Below are 22756 nucleotides of genomic sequence, written 5' to 3'. Positions count from 1 at the left end.
CTGTGCTCAGGCTGAAATTTGCTGGGCTTCCAGCACTGTAAAGCAGCAGATCAAACTTTGCAGCTGAAAGATGAAATCCTGGCTCTGCTAAAGCCAATGGCAAGGTGCCTGCTGACTTTAGGGCAGCCAAGCTTTTACCCAGAAACAATATTCAAAGTTAATTTTTGTTGAAGCTGTTTTTTTTAAAATTGAATTTCTCTAGTGCAAAGAAAACACATGCTGTCCTGAAAGACCACTTTGTACACAGTCAGCTGCAGCATTTCTGGACACTGTAAAACTAAAGCTGGAGTTTAAAGGCATCATTCTCCCTGAAGGGATCCCCTGTATGCCCTCAACCACTCTAGCAAGCTTTGCTGGTGTTCTACTCCTCTCCCAAACACAACAGCAGCTTCACTGGATGCTATAAGAATGGCTCTAGATTTATGTTGGTATAGCTGAAAGGAAGATCAAACTGAGTATTTGATTACTTAAGCACTCAAAGATATTTATTCCCTGAGATGAAGCTCCTAAATCTGCTATTACTGCCATTCTCTCTTCTATTACTACTGGCATGCTGCTGCTTTCAGATCTATGGAGATGTCAAGACCATTTACTAGAAATAAAAACCGAAGGATGAGAACATGACAGGGAAATATTTAGAATTATTAATCATTTGCAAGAACAGAGGAGATAATTGACCTTCCTTAATTCTAGAAGAATATATAATCATTACACAGGGAATCTTCCTAAGACTTTTATTTCAAGGTTTGTTTCTTCCACAGGGTTTTTGTTGTTGTTGTTGTGGCTTTTTAACCCTGATGCCACAGTGATTTAAAGGGGAAGAGCAGCAGCTACCACACCACGGGACAGACTCCCCAGGGAGGAAAGGTGCCCTTGCAGCAATAAATACAAGTGCTTGTGAAATGCCAGGAAAGGTGGGACAGGCAGGACCCCCATGCCAGCACTTCCTTAGCCCAAAGTCTCCATAAAGGTAAATGCAGTGCTGAAAAGGGAAATTTGTCTTGATTCACAGCATCTTGTATCATCCTGCCTATGCAGACACCCTTCTGCTGTTACATGGGCCACCTGGGAAAGTTGAGTTCTTGAACATGTGGCTGTCCCTTACCATGACAGCTCTGCAGCAATAAGGCTTCAAAAAGGTCTCTATGCAAAGAAGAGGAGGATCAGTGATTGAAACCAGAAGTTTTACTCTGTAACAGCTTTCCAAGGCATGTAGTCATCTTGGAAATCACTCAATAACACTATGCATGAGTTGTCAGCAGAGTCAAGACACGGTTGTCCACAGGGTACCAGGCATTGCTCAGGGCACTGACAGAGGGACATGTATTGCTGCTCCAAGTCCCAGGTCAGCCTTGTAGAAATGTTCTCCTTTCACCTTAATCCATCCCATATTGGATGACAAAACAGCTCTTTTTTTATTGCCAAGTAAAACCAGTTCCTTAAGTACATGAGTTGGGTGTGGGTGACTTCTGTACACAGGGTGTACCCTGACATTTGTAGTGTGACCTAGGAAGCCTCCAAACCACACCATCATGAAAGTGAGGAGGTACCGAGAAGGTCCCTCCACCTATGACTTGTTTGTAATAGTCTTTCCCAAAGCCTGTGTCACTGACCTTGTTTGAGAAGGAGCACAGGCTTAGGTAGATCTGAGTCAGTGCTGGCTATTCTTGTGTTCTTAAGCATTAATCCTTTTACATTTCACCCCTGCTAAACAATCTAAGAAGAACCAAGAGTCTGCGGAGAGCCCAGCAATAACCCCAGCAGCTGCACCTCACAGGAACCAGCAACCTAAAAGCAAATGGTGCTCTCCTAACCATTAATAGCAAAATACACACCAGCTCCTCAGATCAAAGTGGCAGCCTGATACCTAGCATCAGTATCTCTAACAAACATCCCTCTGAGAACATCCACGTGGTGATTTAATTACGGGGACAAGCAAAACCTTCCCACAGCCTTTTACAACAGCAACTTTTGCAGCTGAGGGACAAGTACTCAATGAACGTTCTACCTTGAAGGAAACAACAGATACATTTGTCCTTTCAGAAAGACTCTGCAGAGAGAATTCCAAAACAAATTATCCCTTAATAATGACTCACAGCAAGATTTTAGCAACAGAAATAGGGAATCTTTAAAAACAGACTATCTCAAGAGTTATGTGCATGTTACCACGGCAGGTCATCAGCAATACTGCAGGTTTCAAGTTTCCACCAAGCGTGCAAGAAATACATTTCTTGATTCAAAAAGAAAGCCAAGAATGTGAAAAGAATGAAAAGCACAATACTAAATATGCAGAAATAACTGTCCAAGACTCAAATAATTCCACCATGGCCAAGACTCCACCCACACATAACACAATTTCTGATGAAATAACAAGAATTGGTGACATCATAGATGTTGTCAATTAAATACTCAGCAGTAATGATCTTCACTGTTCTGCCAATGTACATCATCAGAAAACAGAGCACCCAACTTGCAGTAAAAGCTTTCCAAGAACATTCTCAAACAAATATATACTCTCCCCTCCCCTTCTGGAGTAGAGATCTGATCCCCTCTTTTCCAAAGAAAGATACAATCTTGCATCACTTACCTCCTCCATAGGTGGTAGCACACATGATGGATGTTATCCAGGCAATCTGGCTGTAGGAGATGCTGTAAACAGTCTGGAGCTCTTTAAAGTAGATTGTGAAAGCTTTGGGGAAAGTATATGCAAACCCAACTGAGATGGAGGCTCCAAACACCACTGCCCACCCCCATCCGCCGTCAGGGGGTACATAGCCCAGGTCTGAAGGCACTGGAGGAGACATGGTCAATCCAGGTTTCAGAGCAAAAGCCACTTCCCAGAGTCCTGCAGAGCAAAGAATATGTGTGTTTTACATATGCATATTGTGTAATCAGGCATCATATTAAAGTGTAGTAAAATTATTTGGAGGTACAGAGGATTACCAGCTCTTGAAGCCTTCATCTTTTTCTGGCTCTTAATAGTTTTTTTTGTTGAAACGAACACAACCAAAATCACTCTTTTCTCACCAATAATCATGTCCCGCTCTTCCCACTCATATTTTAAATACATACCTTCAAAATACTCCCACGGCTTCAGTGTTCAGGGATAGACCTCATTAAGAACTGAGGTTAATGCCTCCATTTCCTCCTCCCTATCCCGCTGGTAGCTCAGTGTCTCACTGCAGGAGACGGCTTCTGTAGATTGCCCCTGTCAAGGTTGCTCAGCTTGTCCCCTCAGAGAGACGCAGATGCCACAGTTGTATCTTTTTTAGGGTAAATGCTTCATTGTATTTTTCAGATGTGGGTGGAAAACCTTAGGATTTCAGGTCATCCCTGCTTAAAAGAAAAATTCCCATGACATGAGCAGCAGGCAATTGGCCCCACAGAGCATCCAGCTCCCCTGTTCTGCAGGGGGACAAGGCTCTTTTGCCCACTCACTTCCCTCAAGTGAACAAGCAAACAACTGCTTGCAAAGTGGCTGAAGTTTCTTCCTACTTAGGGGCAGCGACTCCACTTGTGCCTAGTGCCTGCCAGGTTAGCAGATTATGCTCAGGAGCAGCACGGATCAAAGAGGGCATTCACTCATTTGCATTCTTCCCATTTTCCCTGGCCATTAAAATAAAATTAGGATTAAAAAAAAAATTTTATTTTTTTTTTTTTAAGTGAACCCTATGTGTCTCTCAGGAGTTAATCCACAAGCCTCTTGTCAAGGCATTAAACAAGAAGGGAGAGCAGTATGTCCCACCAGAAAGGGTGCCTGGTAGCTGCACCTGCACCTTTGTGGATAAAAGGCATCATCCCAGAGCCTCCCACTTTTTGTTGCTAGTGACAAAACACTTACCTCAAGTTAATTCACTTCTGTTTTATAATTGCTTTGTTCTACAGGTTTGCTCTTAATTTCCATGTGTCACCATGTGGCAGTTCCTTCTGCACAATCCCCTTCAAGGAATTCTATTCAGGTTTGATTTTCCTTTTTTAATAACTGTTCTCTAAACTGTTCCATGTCCTCTGGAAAGCCCTTGTTTACTTATGTCAACGTCCATTTACTTACAGGACCATGCTGGCTTTTCCCCCTCAAGATTGTTCAGGCACTGCCACACAACACAAGTAAAATTACCAACCCATGATTTTCCAGGTCATATTTAAATGAATGGAGACATTACATTCAATTTGTTGTTCTCCAGTTGCATTGTACACGGAATTAAATTTCTCAATTCTTTGAGATCATCTCATCTTTGACAGATTTTGTCTTTGGTTTACTCAGAGAACATTGCAACTGTTTATTCCTCCTTTATTCCCTCTCAGGAAAACCCTGAGAGTTGCCTTTTCACAGCCATGGTCTGACACAAATTGACTTCTGATCTTTCTCATTTCACCCTGTTTCCTTTTTGTGAAGTCATACACATCTGGACTTCCCATTTCTCCATCCACCATTCCCAATAAGCTTCCAGGTTTATTCCTGTTACTTTTTTAGATTTAGTCATTAATTGGTCACATCTGGATCTTCTTTATCGTGGAATGGTTAAGGTTGGAAGGGACCTTAAAGATCATCAGGTTTCAACCTCCCTGCTATGAGCAGGGACACAATTGTTCCACTGCTCTGCCCTCCTCTTTAGGAAACTGGCTGAGGCTACTATCAACAACTTCAAAATACAGGATTCCAGGTCTCTTGCACAATCAAGGCCCTTACATCTTAATCCAAATAGTATTGCCAGCTTAATTTTTTGAACTTTCGTCTTTTGGAATTCACATACACAACCACCTCCATTCTATAACCAAATCAACCAGGGACTATTCTTGGACTATACAATTATTTTCGGCGTTTGTTTAACGCAGTTGGGATTGTTGTTGTTGTTGTTAGCTGAAAGCACCATGACAAAACCAAAGTAAGCCTAGCATAGGTTGCCCTGCTGATCAAGGAGTCCCTGGTGCCAAGTTGCCCTCAAGCCAAGCAAGCCACCACACCAGACACACAGACTGACTGACCGCCACGCAGTGGGTCTGCTCTCCCTTCGGCAGAGGTGGGCACTACTCGCACTTCCCTCCTGGAGTCACTCCTCTTGCTGGCTCCCCTGCCAGTGACCTGCTCAGCTTTTAAAGCCATCTGCTAAACTCTTCCCCCACCCCAGATGCAGCTGAGAGCAAAGGTTGAGATCAGAGGCTGTATCCTCAAATGCAAGACCTTTCTGTAACTTGCAACACCCTCGGCCACCCGACCCCTCAAATTACATCCAAAGGCAACTGCATCCCACATTAACTAACCTTTCCTGAACAGGGATGGCCCCTCACCCACTAGGGACAAACTCAGGGTGAACACTCCTTTTACAGCAGTCGGAATGCTGACCTCTCTCAGATCTTTGTGGATGTTAATAAATTATTTGTCACATATCCTTTTTTTTCCCTTCCTCTCTTCCCTGCACATATTAACTTATTCTTTCTTCACAAGACGTTTCCACAGGCTCTCCTCTTGCCGTCCTCTGAGGCAACTCACATACAGAAAGCCCCTGTCTTGGCCCATCTGATATGGGAATTTTAACTTTCTGGCTGAAATCTCTTGCATGATCTCCAAGTCACCTAAAATCCTGAGTCAGACTTACTTCCATCACTCAAGAACAAATGAAAGGATTCACAGGCCACAGCAACACTTTTCAAGGGGTAAATTTCACCCTGGAGTGAGGTAAGGGGATGCAGAAAGTTCCTGAACTTTTTTTACCAGTAACCAAGCAGTTGACTTGGACTAGTGAGTGGGCAATGTCCTCAAAGCAAGTCCATGCTTTGCAGAGGTTTGTATAATCCAGTTTCAGTAGGAATGTTTCCACAAGACTTACATTGCAAAGCCCCATTTGGGGGATTTAAAACATTCCCCTGCCGTGTTTATAATCCAGAGGCTGCAACACATCACTTAAGCACAAGAAAAATACAGGGAAGAAGCTGACTGTGGGTGGCCCAAGGTAAAGTTCTCATCCAGTCTGAGCAGAAAACTCAGCAGAAAGGTAAACAGAGAGGAAAAATTATTCATCCAAGGTAACTTTAGGAATAATGTTATTGCAAAAACTTAACGGCATTGCAGAAGGTGAAATTCCTTTCGAGTGTTAGAATTAACTTCTACACTGCTGGTCTTTTACTTCCAAAAATGTGCTTTCTCCTTTGCTTGCAGACTCTTGATAGTTCCCTGGGCTCTGAGCCATTTTAGACTGGTGCTTTACCAAATCAAAATATTAATTTGCCTTTGTTAAATTACGTTGTCCCTCCTTCCACCTCTGTGTTAATACCAATTGCCTAAACTATGAAGGTTTCCTGCTGATAGATACTGGGCTGTGACCATTTGCATGTGCTTCTGACACAATAGCAATTCAAGCTACTGAGACTGCTTTTCAAAATCACTTTGGAAACCCTTGGTCACCTCCGTCAGTGGTTAAGATGGATAAAAGCAGAAGAAATGTTACTATTACATTTGCCTGTGAAAAACTGAAATTTAAATGACTGATCAGATGACTCTTCTTAACACTTGGCTCTCCATGTACTAGCTTGGATGTAATGTGATCCATCTTTCACTTGTTTTAAGAAAAGCAAAATGTAAATTTGCAGAGTAAATACAGTTTAGTGAAACAAGGTTAATTTGATGCTCACCAAATACTCCTGCTCCTGAAATTTTCAGAATCTTTGAAGAAATCTATTACTGATGTAATACAAATAAAATCAAACTGGAAGAGTAGAAAGTGATTCAAAAGTTATCTGGAAATACTTTTTCTGCAGCTGATGTATCACATACCATCTTGACATCAAATTAATCAATCTAACGAAATTCAGAATTGAGTTTATAAATAATTAAAAACTATATGTATCATTTAAAAATAATCAAATGTTGGCACAAACTAAGCACACAGTTCATCATTCTAACATTTGGACTGGACATTGCCTGCTTTCTGTGACAGTAAGAGCTGCAGAACAGAGGTCATGTGCAGGTCTAAGGAGACATGGGAACATGCAGAGTGCTCCTTTAAATGGATTTATTTGGTACAATTTTGGTTGATGTTTTACAGGTATGTTATCATTGCTAGCACTCAGTGACACTTAGACATCTAAATAAGCACATACTGTCTTTTAGCAGGTCAGACTCCACACTGTAAAGTCGGTAACTGGGGTTGTCAGGGCACATGTCCCCCCTCCCCTTAACCTGGTGTGGCTGTGGGGCAGGCTGAGTCCTGGTCCACAGCCACTGAAGGCAGCAGGGTGGAGGAGAAACCTGTGACCCACTTTTGTAGAATTCCACATGGCAACGGTCCTTCCATGCTAGGAAGGCCTCACCATCACTCAGGTACTATAAAGAGTAGAACATCACGCTTCATCTATTTCCCTTTTGTTCCTCTTTGACACGTCTATACCTTGTTTACTCAAAGCTTATGAAGTGCAGGAAGCTGCCTAGCCCTTCAAAAACAAACCCAGCCTCATGATCTCCTAGTGGGGATTTTTAGCATTTTTTCCATGAGGAAACAAAGTATTTAGGGTTTTGTACATGTGCTCAATAACTCTCCCTATCTGCATCCACACACATCTCAACTTCTGAGATGGTGCCTGGTTTACACTACATTTTGTGGAGGGCCAAAGCTTTCAAAATTGTAAAGAGTCTGCACAAGTTATGTGTGCAGTCAGGTGGCTAAAAAGGAAAGAGATCCCACTGCCACCCCCCTCAGGGAAACACCACCTTTGTTATGATTCAGAAAATCCCCTATAGAGATACAGACTAGAAATCAGTTAGCTTTGCTGCTTCTGAAATAACATGTTAAACTGTAGCTTGATCACATAAACTTAGCTAAAGTTAATAAATACCTGCCTCCTGCAGTGGATATTTGCATTCTTATTTGTGTAAAGTACAGAAACATGTAAATCAGCAGTGAGGCACATGGGACCTTACCTACAGGTTAAGAAAGCAGGGAGGTTCAAGGTCTGTTGGTCCAACTCTTCCCCTGAGATACAGGGAGGGGAGTCCATGTTGCAAACAGAAAAGGAGAAAGAAATGACTGGGTGATTATTTCTCCACTTACTGACTGCACACAGGTCTGCAACTGAGACACTCCTCTGCACAGAGCACATATGAGTGTACTTCTTCAGAGCTGTAAGGGCTGTGAGGAACCAGAGCATGGCTTCATGGAAGTGGACTGCAGCAGAACAAACCTGGTGGATTTGTACACTTAAGCAATGCTTCTCTATTTTGGGGTATGTGTTCCTCCAGGAAATGCTTTCAGAATAGCATGCCTTCCTTCCCAAAGGATGCCCAAAAGGAAAAGCAACACAGCCAGAAAATAATTCCGTCCATCCCAGGGCAGAAACTGTTTTCAAGTGCTCATCTATTTCTCTTTTCAAAAAAATAGATCAGAATTTACTGTAGTGTTCAAAGAAGGAAAATCCTCTTCAGTAGTTAGAGGGTATAATCATTTGGAAACCTTTGGCAAAGCTGCTCCTTTAGTTATCTGCCAGCCCTCCCCGTACCTGACCAGGTTAACTTGACCTTGTAAAGTTCTCTCATCCATTGTTGTGCACTATTTCACATTACAATGCATGCCAAGTGTTAAAAGGATTTCACAAGAGCTACTAGGAAATGTGGGGCACTGGGGCCCAATTCATTTATCTATTCTCTTTTCCATTAGAGCAAAGGAGAAATTAGAGAAGCAAAGCATGCAGTTGAACTGCTGCTGTCCCAGCTTTGGCTCAGGTCCCACTCCCTGTGGGACCAAACCCGAAGTGCCTTCCAGGTATTACTTTGATGACTTAGCTGAAAGTTTGCAGACTTCTCCATAAATGTCTTTTATAAAACAGACAACAGCTACTTGTTAACTCAAAGACACATTGACACGTTTTTGAAGGAGCCACGAGCACTGCAGTGAAGCACAAGAACCAAGTGATGTCTCTGAAGAGCAAGGCACTCACCAAGGCTTCTGATACAACTACTCAGTTCAGTTTCTTTTCCTCTCCAGTTAAAAAAAAAAACAAACACTTACGAGGAGATAATTCCAGTTAGCTTCTGAAGCTTTAGCTTTGCCCACATTGTGGACCCTGACTTGATTTGTTCTAAGGAAGAGAGAACCGTCTTCAGGAAGGCAGAACCATCACATGGCGCTCAAGGGTCTTCCTGGATAATTTCAGGGTTTTGGACAGTGCTAAAGTTCTCCAAACAGAGGAGACAGCAGACAGGGAGGGTCAGGATGCTCTTACTATCCATCTCCATACTGGGGATGGACAATTTGGACTCTCAGCCACTATTAGCAAATTACAGAGAAAGCATAAAAGTACAACCAAATCTAGTTAGATCTGCTTAACAGCAGCCATTAGTATTTCATGGTCCCAGCTGAGTCCTCCAATGTGGAAGCAAGTAGACAACATGTACAGTTCAGTGTGTGGGGCTGATTTGTTCAGCCCACTAAAGTAAGTTAACAGCAAGCCTACCTCTCTTTGCTGGCTTCATCACTTTTTCTGCTAGGTCTTCAAGAGGACACGTTGTTCGTTTTTCACAGAGCAGTTGTAAATCTGGACAGGAATACAGGAAGGCAAGCAATACCTTCACTCTGCTGGGTAATTTTTCTGGAGAAGTCTTCCCAGCAACAAGAAGCTGCAAACAGGGAAGATAAAGATTGTCCAGTGCATGTTGTATACAAAGTGGCTGGGACCCCTGGGTGCAGACTCTTGCTCAGTCCAACTGGAGAGTGTGCCATTCTGAACTGGTGAGTGTGGGTCTGTCAGCACAAACTCACCCAAGGTTGGGATCACCATGCAGAAGCCTCCAGGAAGGTGGGTACCACACTGCAGAGCTCAGGAGCAGTCTGCCACGTCAGCCTGCCAGAGCTCATCTGAAGACACACCACCACCACTAGCCCAGACTCCTGAATTGCTTCTGCTGTGACCAGACTGTCAGGTACAGTCTTCAAATCATACCCAGACAAGTTTACAGGCTGAGGGGCTGGGAGGATGGAAATAATGCATGCAAGAACCTGACAATAGCAGCACCTTCCCCAACAAGGGAGCTTCATGTTGTTTCCCCAGGTTGCAATGACTCAGCATCACTGCTAAAGTCATTACACAGCCTCTGAAAGGGAACAAACGTTCTCAAATAAAAATTATAATTTACAAGTAGATCTTCTAAGTATCATCACCACATCAGAAGCCACATATAATGCTGTAGTTTTGCTTAAACAGCTAGGGGAGAGGAGGCCTCATGCTCCAAGCTCCGCAGCAGACTCCTTTGGAGCCAACATCACTGTGCTCTCTCCCTCCCTTTTTACCACCTGGGAAGTAACTTCCCTACTAAGTAAGAACACTGGGAAATTCAGTACAAAGTGTCTCAGGGTTTTCCAATATACAGTAGTATCAGACTGGAAAGCCCTACTTGACAATCCTGCTGGGATGTCAGCTCCAGCCAAAGGCACAGGAAGGAACAAGACAATACCACCTGTGTGCAAGCAAATGAGAAGTTAGACCTGAACAGCTACAAGGAACAAAAAAAGCAGTTCAAAGCACCTTCCACCTCCAGCCAGAACCCAGTGCTGCCTTAGAAGTGACTTTACAGACACACAAGGGCAGGAAGAGAACCACCAAACAAGAATCAAAAAGTTAAACCATTGGGTTAATGCAGAAATTGACTAAGATGCACGTAGGAGATTTATCACAAAACCAGTTGAACTCCATTGTATTTCAACAATAGGTTTATTTTAAGAAACATAACATGACATTAAGTAAAAATGCAAAATTGTGCAATTATGGCAAAATGTTTAAAAATCCACACATTTGCCCTCAGAGGACTACAGTACTTCTTACTAACATACCTGAGCACTGAATGTTGGATGCCTTTTCTAAACGGCCTTACGAACAGGGAGCTCTTCAGCTTCTTGTAGAACATACACACACTGCATGGTTGGTGCACCAAAAACTGCTCTTAGTTATTCTAAGTTTTACAGATGGAATTGAGTGGAAATTACAAAATGTTTCCTTCTAAAGTAACTAATCATTTTGGAAAAGAGATTTACACTCACATAAGTCCTTACAATGCTAGAAATTCATTTAATAAAGGGAAATAACTGAATGCAGAAAAAATACCAAGTGGGGAAAATGTACAGATCGCTGTTTCAATATTATCAGTACCTTTGGTGCAATCAGGTCTTGTTTTGTGCTGTGTGAGTTTATCTAAGCTTGACTCTAAAGCAAAACTTGACCAGGAATCTGACTCTCAGCAAAACGTAGAAGCATTTAAGAATTGGCAAAATGTCACAGCTACATTACTGTCTCAACAAACTCCTCATGCAAAAGATTCAGTATATTCTACTCCCACAGCAAGTTCCAGGATTTAGCTTTTAAACACATTACAGACTTGGATCACACCCTCAGTTTGAATGGTTAAACAGAATGGAGATCTTCGTACTTTAGTGCAGATAAACAAAATTAACAAACCTACTGCAGAATGAACCACAGCATATTGTACTTCTATACATCACATGACCAGTCAATTGCTAACTCAATTCTATTTCATAGTTTCAAGTAATATATTGAAATTTGTTCTACTAAATAAATATAGAAGATTGTCAAAAAGCAGCAAGAATTCTTGTAAATACTCAAACAAGCTTAAAAAATAAACCCAAACAAAAACAATTTAAAAAAACCCAAGGAAAAAAAAAGTTACATAACACTTTGCAAATTAAAAAAAAAATGGTTTTACACACAAATGCAACACTGCTAGGGAGGGTGCTTCAGAAAGTTTGCAGCTAGAGGCCTACAACAGAGCAAGGAGAGCTAGCCAAGGACCAAGGGTAATTGGAAAAACGAAATGAGTTGTACTTTAAAAGAAACCACCTCTTATTCTTGGCTATGGATCTATGTAAAACAGTATCCAGAAGAATAAGCAAAGAAACAACACACCTCAACACTGTTGGAAAATGCAGTCCTAGCAAGAATTGTCAACTTCAGGAAAGAAAAATAAAAATTCAGGTGCTCACATTGGAAAGAAGTGGTTTGGTGAATCTCAGGAAGATGAGGTATGTAATGCAAAGAGGCTTCTTTATTTTTTTCCTTTTCATTTCACAGTTTTTTTTATTTGTTTTTGCCTTTTAAACATTTTGTGCAAGAGTTAAGAAATAGAACCAGGAAAGTATTTTCGTGTATTAGGAAGATTCCATTGGGGAACAGTAAGACCACATAGTAAACGAACATTATCCAAATCCTCAGCCATGCCAGGGGGATAAACAATGAGCTAAATATTTGGCTTCCTGAAATATCAGCTGTTAAGCCAGATAATGGTAAGCACTTACAGCCAGTGATGGCCACTGCCATTTCAAGTTAACTGGTTTAGTTAGGTCAATTTAAGTAAATAGGGAAGAGTAAGGTAACGTAACCGCAGCTCTGCAAAAATGAGAGCTCTAACAAATCAAACCTGGCAAGTTACAGCTGATGTGTTGTAGGATTCATCTTCTCCTTTTTAAATCCAGTTTTCACTACTGAAGTAGAGGCTGAACTTTGAACATATTTACTTCTTTGAAAATAAGCAAAATGTTAAATACATAGAGAAAAGTGTTGCAATCCATTGGATCCTTATTCTATATTTCCATCTAGGATTACTTAAGCCATGGGTACTTATTGTCAAATTTGCTTTAATACACTGGATAATGAAGACAGCTCAGTAGTGCAAATTTTCACATTATAGATCAGACTGAAACAGAAGGTATTTGAGGGCTCGATTGCAGGGAGAAAAGAAAAACAACTTGTAAAGTTGTGCCACACTTTTCCAAATCATTGGAGCATGTGCCAATTCTGCACACAGCACTGTACTTTGGTGGAGGCAGAATGAACACTCCACACAAAAAGAAAAAAAAAAGAATCCATATTATTAAGGCCATATCCTGTCACCACTCTGTGCAAGAATACCACTGCAGTAAAAATGTTCTGTTAAAAAAGACAATATGATGACAGGACAGGGCCTGAAGACAGACACACACTCCATGAAAAATAACAGGCTGTCTTAAACAGTAGCATAAGGCTAGCCCATTTCACACAAACAAGTATTAAAAATGTACTAGCACCATCAACTTTTGGGTTAAAGCCCTTTATGGGATGAAAAAAAAAGATTGGAGCAGTGTTAAAAAAAATTTTTACAGCACTACATCTAAGTGGCAAAAATTAGGTGTTGGGATTTTTTTCTCCCCTCCACCATTAAGCTCAATTTTAACAAAAATCCAGTGAGGAAGTGGTTCAGTACTCTGAATAGGCCTCCACCTGAGGCAAAGTCACTCCATGATCCAATTCTGACTTGAGTTTTTCTCCCAAATTGTAGCGCACAAACAACATCACAAACATCTTAGCAGACTTCAAAAACAGTACAAAAAAAAATCATTATGAATCAGGATCTACCATTTCTCTATGTAACTTCATTCTAAAATTAAAAAAAAAAAAAAAACAACAAAGCAACAAACAACCCAAACCAAAATCAGTGATATTGCCTCAAATTTTACCCGTATTTAAAAAAAAAAAAAAAAAAAAGAGAGAGAAAAAAAGAAAAGTCACTTCAAAGCATCTTGGACATCCTTAGCTATTAATGCTAGATTTTCTTTCACTGTAGTGCATAGTTATCCTGGCTCTTCCACTTAATTTGCTCTTACCACAAAAAACACCCCTCTAGTATGGCATGATTAAGTGTTTACCAGAAAAAAAAAAGTGTTGATAATTGCACTTTGTAACCTCCTCATTTCTCAGGAAAATATCAGTAAATATGAAACTGAACCAGTAATTCCCTCCCCAGACTGCAACCTTTAAAGAGCACCCATCCCCATGTACAAAAAACTGTCTGTTTCAGCTTACAATAAATACTGACAGAATTTCTTTGTTTTCTTTAAGACATGTTTTCTCTAGCATCAGATTACCACTGAAATCACTAAGGCTTGTTACTGGAAAAAAAAAAAAAAAAAAAAAAATTAAATTAAATAACTTTCTGAAGACACTGTGGATACAATTTAGCAACAACACATTCAAAATGCCGGCCTAAATCCCAGAGCCTGTCTGGAGTCTCGTACACTTTTTGCCATTGGTCAGTAACCTCATCATACTGGTAGAGTGAATTCTTCCTGCTGGTTCTGAAAACATGTTCTTCAACAGTGACTTGAGTAGCTCTGACAAACAGATGGAGTTTGTTTTTGAGGAGTACAAGTTTTATGTAGGGATTAATGGACTGATCACACGGAAAGTCTTTTTTTCGAGTCCACTTGTTTTGCTCAATGTCATAGGCCTCTACGGTAAACATACGTTGATGGTTTCCACAGGTTCCAGCTATGTAGTAGATGGAGTCATTGTACACAGTTGCCAAGCCTTGGATTCTAGGCACAGTCATTGGGGTCAAAAATCCCCAGTAATCCTTCTGAGGATCATAGCAGAGAAAAAATTCCCCTGAAAAGAGAGAGGAAAAATAAAACATAACTTATGCTTCATTTCCAGAACAGCAATTCCACTGCTACTAAGCTTTCAGGTATGTTCTTCCACAGACAGAAATGGTCTACCAACTTTCAAAAGCCTTGATCCCAGAATGAAAAAACCTAGCACCATCACCTGCTTTCCTCCAAGTGCATTGCAAAAATACTAGTAGCATGAGTAAAATCTACTTGGGAGTTTCTATTGCCGCTGAAAAAGAGGGAATTTGAAGCATATCAGAAATACAATGTTCTAAACCATGCTGAATAATGTTGGACAAAACCTTTCAGGATTCCACTCCTGAAGTGTCTGAAATATTTGTCTGTTCTTTAACACCTTCACAACACGACACCTACAGACTGTGGAGTCTCAGAATTCAGTGCTTGCAAGTTGTTAAATCTGAGCAAGTAATTGTGTCTTGTACTGCACACGGATTTTGAAGCTACTCGTGTCAGGTGGCCGGGTTACACGTTTGGGTTGATTTGTTTAAAAGGATGTCAGGTGAACACTTGCATGAAGCTACTGATTCATCATTAGTTTTGTGATTAGATTATAAAACCCCTCTTCTGTTGACTGCACAGAGTCACAACTACAGACTGTAAATAATGGCAGTTCAGATGAAAGCTCATGCTCTGCAATCTTCATGAAAAGAACACAGATAAAGGCCACTTTGTCTTTTGTAAAGCCAAGGGAGAAAAAAAGACCTAACATTTGCCAAACATTAGCATAATTCAAATCACATATAGTTCCACATGGCAATCTGAAATGTTGTAACCAAGCTGCTGTGTAACCAAGCACCTCAAGTTAACAAAGAATACAGTAATAAGACAGTAAATGGGTGGAACACAGTTTAAGATATTAAGTGTTACAGGTAATACATTTTTTGATTCTTCTCTTTTGTTCCACAGTGCAACCTCCTGTAACTGACACTTGTGTTCCCTTGGCATTTTAACACTCTTATCAAGCGTTATTGCCTACTTCAAAATTATGAGCTTTCTCTATAAAAAAAATGATTGGAAGTTAACATTTTTGTACCACTTCAGTGCAACTCAATCGAGGTTTTATCTACCACACTTGAATAAAAAAAAGTTGCCTATTTTTCATAATTCAAATCTTTCCAATTTGCTGGTTAGCACAGTGAAGCAGCTTGTTTATTTATGTGAGCATTGAGTTGTCATTTAAACCACTGAAGCACAGAATTAATGCAGCTAAAATTTGTAAACGAGATGCATTATTACTCGAAGGGTTATAATAACAGCTACTTTTTAGAAGTTCTAAGAAACATTTAAATGATGAACAAATACTCTACCGAGTGAAATATTCTTCAACGTTCCTTTGAAACCACCTGAAGCAGATGTCTGACCCAACAGAACAGGCCGATTGACAGAACTTGCTAGTGTAACAGTTATTTAAAGCCACATCCAACCAGAGTCAAGCCTCATACAGCAGAAGAAAACTCCCTCCCAATCATGCAGAAGCCCACCAGCCTCACTGACTGGCAAGAATGCAAAGTGAAGAAATCAAGTTGGCCACTTCTCATAGCTAACAATGACCTTCTATCCTGTTTCTTTCCTGTGGTCTACCTTTGTACGGAGAGTGACCCTAAGAGGGAGCTGGTATGGATCTAAGATCCCGACTTCTGCAGGTATTTGCAGAGGTGGTTCTTAGCCAAACATCACCAAGACACCCCCTCCTCTTTTCTTTCCACTTCTTGGGACTATTACTACAGCCTCATGGACCAGCCTCAGCACTTTTAAGTGTGGACTGCTATATGGCTCTTGCATACTTACAAATACTTATTTTATACAAGATCTCCATGAATAATGGAAGAATAAATTATTTTATCAATTCCTATTATGATCCTTTTTATTAATTTAAGAATCACTATCTAATACACCAACAAGTCTAATAATTTACTGTAAGAAAGGCTGTAAAGGCAGCACTACAGTTACTGACCAAAGAAACAGAGCTCACTAGAAAGAGATAAATTACCTTTCTTAGCTACCAGGGTGACTTCAAAAAGTAGGGTAGGGTGGGAAATGAAAGCCCACAGTGGCAAAATGAATTTCACAAGTCATCAAGAATACAGACACCAGGAATTTTCACAGGTTTAGCTAAACAAAATGCAAAGTGCTTTTTCATAGGACAATATATTTTCTTCAACATTATTAAATCTTATTTATCTGTGTGAAATGCACTGAAGAATTTTCACAGTAAAATATTATACTGTTGACTTAGAACACCACCAAAACTGCCATTTGTGCAGTAACTCAATACTACAACTTAGTGACACACTCCCAGAGCACAAGAACTCAAGCAGCAACCTCACTCTTCCTCACCCACTGCTCTCCCTTGCTTTCCCTCCCATCTCTTTGCCCGAGGGCACTCATTTAAATGTCCAGAAAACTGGGCTTTTCTGAGGTGCTCGAGAGGGCACAGTCAGAACGAACAATCCCCACTTGCAATAAAACACCATAGAGTCAGTCAAACCACCTTACCCTGTAAAACATAGATGTTATCCTTATATTCCACAGCACTATGAAACTCCATTGCTACAGGCATTGGACAGACAGCTGTCCAGCAGTTCTCCCGGCTGTCATAACACTCCACAGACTTGAGTGAGTTTCTCCCATCTCCTTCATAAACTCGACCACCTATTGCATACAGTTTACCACAGCAATGAACCAATTTGCAGCCTATCCTGGCTCGCAACAAAGGAGCTTTCGGGATCCACCTATTGCCAGAGTGATCATACATCCAAAAGTCACTCTCTGCTCTGTGGTCAATGGAGACCTCGCTGCTGCTTGGTCTGTAACCACCCGCAATATAAATATCATTATCAGGAGATACAAGAATTCCAACCTCCCTCAAGTCATTTGGTGGCTTGCATAGTTTAAACACTCTCCCTGTGACCGAATCTAAACAAGGCACTGTTTGCTTCTTTCCTGAGTGTTTGTGGGCAGCATCAAAGCATATGATCATTTCAGAAGCGGTCATTCCAAGCCGTTGCGTGTAGCCATTGGCACTAGGTTGTCCCTTTTGTACACAGCTTTTGGCCATAGCCTGTGCAAACACGGGAGGGATTTTCTCTAAAAATGTCTCTTCCAACAGAGGCATACGGATGCATTTGGCAAATATTTCTGGAAGGTGCACTTCTCTCTTATGTTGTTCGTGCTCAAACCACCTTATAATGCTGTCATAAACGTGTTCTTCTTTGTCTACATTTAAATCATCGCTGTCGAGGATACTTATCAGTTGGTCTTTTCTCAGCTGAAGAAATTCTTGCTCTTTGGTGACACTCAGGAACTTTTTACGGATGTAGTCTTGTGACCTGTCTTTGAGTTCCTGATGGCCGTAGTGATCAGCAAAGATAAACACCCCAATGGAGTTCTGTGGGTCCAGATGACTGATCATGTATTTAGCACACTGGTCTTGTATGGAAGGGATCTGGAAGATACTGGCTGCAGTGAACAAAGCTTGAACGTTGGCCTCTGTCAGCATTACTCTGGAGGTATATGCATAGTTCAACACTAAATGCATTGACTCTGCTTCAACACCAACTATACGAACTTCCTTCTGGGTGCTCTCTGTAAGGCCGCTCGTGAACATAGATCTACAACAGAAAATGTTTAGCAGTTTATTTGTGGTTACATTAAGGAATGAAATTATATTGTACAGCTCATCCAGATACACGTGCCCACGTATCAGCATGAATAGCGTTTGGGTACCTAAATTTAAGGGAGTTCTAGACTTACTGAAACAAAAGGGACAAGCTGTAATGTCTTGCTTAATTACCTCACTAACCCCATATTAAAATTAATTGAGTGTACAAGTAAAGCTCTTAGCATATCCAAGTCTTTGCACTCAACTTTCAACATGTTATTTCATACGCACATTCTAGCACGTCATAATATTTAACCTGAAAAAGGAAACAAGCAGTTTAACTATGCAGTTACTGTATTCAAGATAACCTCAATACTAGAGGCATGTATTTTTTTAATCATATGACATTTTTTTCAATGAAACTCTCCTTTGACAAACAGACACTGATAATTCATCGACTTTAAGAAAAAAATCATCTTCACTTACTAGGTGCATGATACTATTGATAATTACATGGAATATTAAGATAGGTGTGATTTTTTTTCTAATTTTCATTTGATGAAAATAAGTTCTAATTCTGCTATTGGTCACCACCAGAACAACAGACTATTGTACCTGAAATAAGGACTGATTGCAGCAAGAACATTCCTATGACAGGAGAATGTTTTCCCATGATCCACTTCCACTACAATATCTGTCAGTTGTCCTTCATCATACATGGTTTTAAGCTGTTGAAGAATACTACAGGCATGGAAGGGGTCCATCCCACTGCTGACTGTGTTTGCAGAAGGAATTCCGTTCAGCGTTTGTGAAAACTTACTTGGTTCTACAAAACAAAATTGAAACTGTTTAACAAAAAAAACCCACAGTCCTCAAAACACACACACACCCCAAAAAAGCCCCATTCATGAACAAGAATTAGCACAAATTAATATTCCATGCTTCCTCACTGTCACCATCCATCAATAGCAAGTCTAAAAAAGTCAGGGGTGAGTAAAGACAAAGATACCTCAATTACTTTCTTTCTCCTTTTCCCAATGTACATGTAAGCTACTGTTTAACCTATAAAATTATATCCATTAATATTGAGGGGAAAAAATATATCATTCATTGTTTGTATTTATTACATATCACTGGAAAGAAAGTAAACTCAGTCAAGAATCACAATGCTCACTGACTTATAAATCAGGGAAAACAAAGAATGCAGAGGAATAAAACAAGCCCCCAGCCTACATCACCATCACACATCAGTGTGTTTGTGCTTAACTTCCCACTGAAACAGGAACTGGCTACTAATCACACGAGTGATGGTTAGTTACACAGAGTCAGAAAAACAGCCCTCCAGTAAGTGTGTTGGGCAACAAACTTCAATTCACATTGATTTGCATACACAGTTACATGTTCTTCTTTGCAAATTAAGCGCAATTACCATTTTTAATTAGTCACATACGAAGGAGTTTGCATATCATTGTGAAAACATATGAAGTGGAGCACATGCTCCTCAGCACCACGTGATTTGCCTCACCAAGTAAATCCCAAAGTGAAAATTGAGCAATATCTCAAGCACAGAAAAACGTGTTTCGTAACTGCAGCAAAACTTTTACGCAACAACAACAACAACAGAAAGAAAGCTCAAAGGGAAAAACATGAGGTGGTAAGAGCTGCAAATCAGGTAAAGCTGCTGACTGCCACAGAGAATGCTTCCAACAAATTTTGGGCAACACAAAGGGGCAAAGAGGATAGGAAACAACAATGCAGCTGATGAATAGGAGATTTAAACTCTAACTCGTGGTGATATACACCAGTCACACTTTGTCTTACTCAGAATTCAGACACAGCTTTGAGCACAGTCACAATTAAATCAGGAGGGATCTGCTGTTGGGCATGCAATTCCCATGGCTGGCTTGGGGCCAAATATTGCCAATGTCTCTTCAAAGTACTGGTAGGAAAAGTCTTCAAAACACTTATTTCTTTCCAAAGGCAATAGTAAATACTTACAAGTAACATCTACAATAGTTGAGTTTACTTTATCACAGTAACTTGAAAGCCAACATGCAAAACTAACCAATCATTAGGGAACAGGAGAATTTGTACTTGTTCAGAAACAATGTTACACACTAGCGAGCAAATTCCAAGTAAATAATACATCGCTATATCAGTTACAAGGTTTCCTACCTAGCAAAGCTTTGATTACAAAAAAATTTTGATGAAGCTACTGTTGCAAAAGTGTTTCATTTGTTATTATAACAGTGAAAAAGAACTTTGTAACAGTTCTTCTCTGATCCTGCCAGTCACTCAGGCAAAGCACTCAGCTTCCAGCCCTCGGGGACTCTACCCGGAACATTCATCCCCATATTCCAGGTTTTCTATTTAATCCTTGACATTACCCACATTACAGTTTTCACCCTGTAACACTTTCCCAGTCATTTTCATCACCCTCACTTTCTCCCTCCCACCCCAGGCATTTTTCTCCTCTATTAATATTAATTTCACTTACACCTCAAAATGTTAGCTCTGTTTCTCCCAAGCATCACCCCAAAATACTCTCCACATTAATTTCTCAGACAACCATCTCTCCCCTACTCCCCGCACATCCACCTTCCTGGCAGCCTTTCATCACAGAAAACCCCACTCCCCCCTCTCAGCTCTGCTCCCCTCACAGACCCAGGGGCAGGGGTGTCCCTCACAGTGAACCCTCCTCCCACCCTAACAAAGCACAGTGCCATCGCACACCTCCCTCCCCTCACAGCCCGTCCTCCCGCCCCACCTCCCAGGCACCGTCCCCTGCTATCACCTTCCCCATCCAGAAGTGACGCCCCACAGGGCGCCCCGCAGACCCTTCATCCAAGCACCCCTGCCCCAACAGGCTTCCTAAGTCCCACCCACCCCCCACAGGCACCCCCCACAGGCACCCCTCAGCCCAGGCGCCCCAGGCACCCGCACCTCACACGGCGATCCCCACCGACACCCCCACGGAGCCCCCCTCCCCGACAACCCCTCAGCAGAGACGTCCCAACACCCCTTTCCCATGTGCCCCCCCCAGAGGCACCCTCAGCACGCAGGCCCCGGCACCCGCTCCGCCGCCATCCCTCCCCGGACACCCCGCCTCACAGGCCGCTCCCCGCCTCAACCCGCTCCCCCCAGCCCGCCGGCCCGACCGCACCGACCTCCTAACGCTGCCATTCTCGGGGCCCCGCTCCGGCAGCGGGAGAGGGGGGCGGCCCGAAAGGAAATGTCACCGGCGCCGCTTCCCCTGCGCCGCTTCCTCCCCGCGGCCGCGGCCTCCCGCGGAAGCCAACCCCGCGCCTGGCACCCGCCAGCATGGGCCGCGCCGATTGGCCGCCGGCCCCGCTGCCTGCCGGGAAATGTAGTGCGGGCGGCGGGAGGCGGAGCGCCCGCTTGGCGCGGGGCATGCTGGGAGTTGTAGTCCCTCCCCGGGAACGCTGCCTGGGAGTTGTAGTTTCCGGGCTGAGCGGCCATCTTGGGGCCCTCGGGCAGGGCGCCGGTGCCAGCCCCGCACCGCCCTGCCCCGCACAGCCCAGCCCCGTGGTGCCCTGCCCCGCACAGCCCAGCCCCGCACAGCCCTGCCCCGCACACCCCAGCCCCGCACCGCCCTGCCCCGCACCGCCCTGCCCCTCACAGCCCTGCCCCTCACAGCCCTGCCCCGCACAGCCCTGCCCCGCACACCCCAGCCCCGCACACCCCAGCCCCGCATACCCCAGCCCCGCACCGCCCTGCCCCGCACCGCCCTGCCCCGCACAGCCCTGCCCCGCACACCCCAGCCCCGCACAGCCCAGCCCCGCACCGCCCTGTCCCGCACACCCCTGCCCCGCACAGCCCTGCTCCGCACACCCCAGCCCCGCACCGCCCTGCCCCGCACACCCCTGCCCCGCACACCCCAGCCCCGCACACCCCAGCCCCGCACAGCCCAGCCCCGCACACCCCAGCCCCGCACCGCCCTGCCCCGCACAGCCCTGCCCCGTACACCCCAGCCCCGCACCGCCCTGCCCCGCACACCCCAGCCTCGCACAGCCCAGCCCCGCACCGCCCTGTCCCGCACACCCCTGCCCCGCACACCCCTGCCCCGCACAGCCCAGCCCCACACAGCCCTGCCCCGCACACCCCTGCCCCGCACACCCCAGCCCCGCACAGCCCAGCCCCGCACAGCCCAGCCCCGCACACCCCTGCCCCGCACAGCCCTGCCCCGCCCCGGTTTCTGCGCCGCCTGCCCTCGCTGCCCCGCACCTCCCGGGCCAGCCCCCCGAGGGGGCCCGGCGGCATCACCCGCAGCTGCCGCCCCGCGGGCTGGGGCAGCACCGGCCGCTCCTGGAAACGCTGGGAAGGGGGAGCAGAAACCACCTGCCCCGTGCCCGGTGCGGCCGGGGCAGGGCCTGGATGCAGGGCCTGGGGCCGCGGGACCCCGAGCCACCTGTCACAAAACCGTGTGATCGGCCCCTGGGTCTGAGCGCTCCTCTGGTCGGGAGCCCTTTCTTCTCCCAGAGCTGGCCCTGCCCAGCTGCCCAGCCCGCTCACCCAGTCCTCCACAGGGAGCGGCTGAACATCTCCAGCCGACAAACCCCCGTTTTGTGGCAAACGACCTTTATTTTCCCAAAACGTCTCCTTCCCGGCGATGGAGCCGCTGACGGCCACCGGCTGCTCCAGCTTTCTGCAGCAACTAGCCCCTGGTCTCACCCCCGAGCCACGGTCACAAGTT

The 22756-nt window shown here is 43.7% G+C and overlaps 1 protein-coding gene across 1 annotated transcript; it reads right to left on the bottom strand.

Moving 5' to 3' along the window:
* Positions 1-13507: 13507 nt before the first annotated feature.
* On the bottom strand, positions 13508-21473 carry KBTBD8 (kelch repeat and BTB domain containing 8). Its single transcript, XM_051627701.1, is given in 5 exon segments — positions 13508-14418; positions 16938-18052; positions 18658-18868; positions 21210-21344; positions 21347-21473. Coding segments are annotated over 5 exon segments (2034 nt in total). The 5' UTR covers positions 21456-21473; the 3' UTR covers positions 13508-13954.
* Positions 21474-22756: the final 1283 nt, after the last annotated feature.

This window comes from Apus apus, chromosome 9 (assembly GCF_020740795.1).
Source record: "Apus apus isolate bApuApu2 chromosome 9, bApuApu2.pri.cur, whole genome shotgun sequence".
Classification (NCBI taxonomy): Eukaryota; Metazoa; Chordata; class Aves; order Apodiformes; family Apodidae; genus Apus; species Apus apus.
The sequence above is the reverse complement of the archived record's forward strand: the minus strand, read 5'-3'. Positions and strand labels throughout refer to the sequence as shown.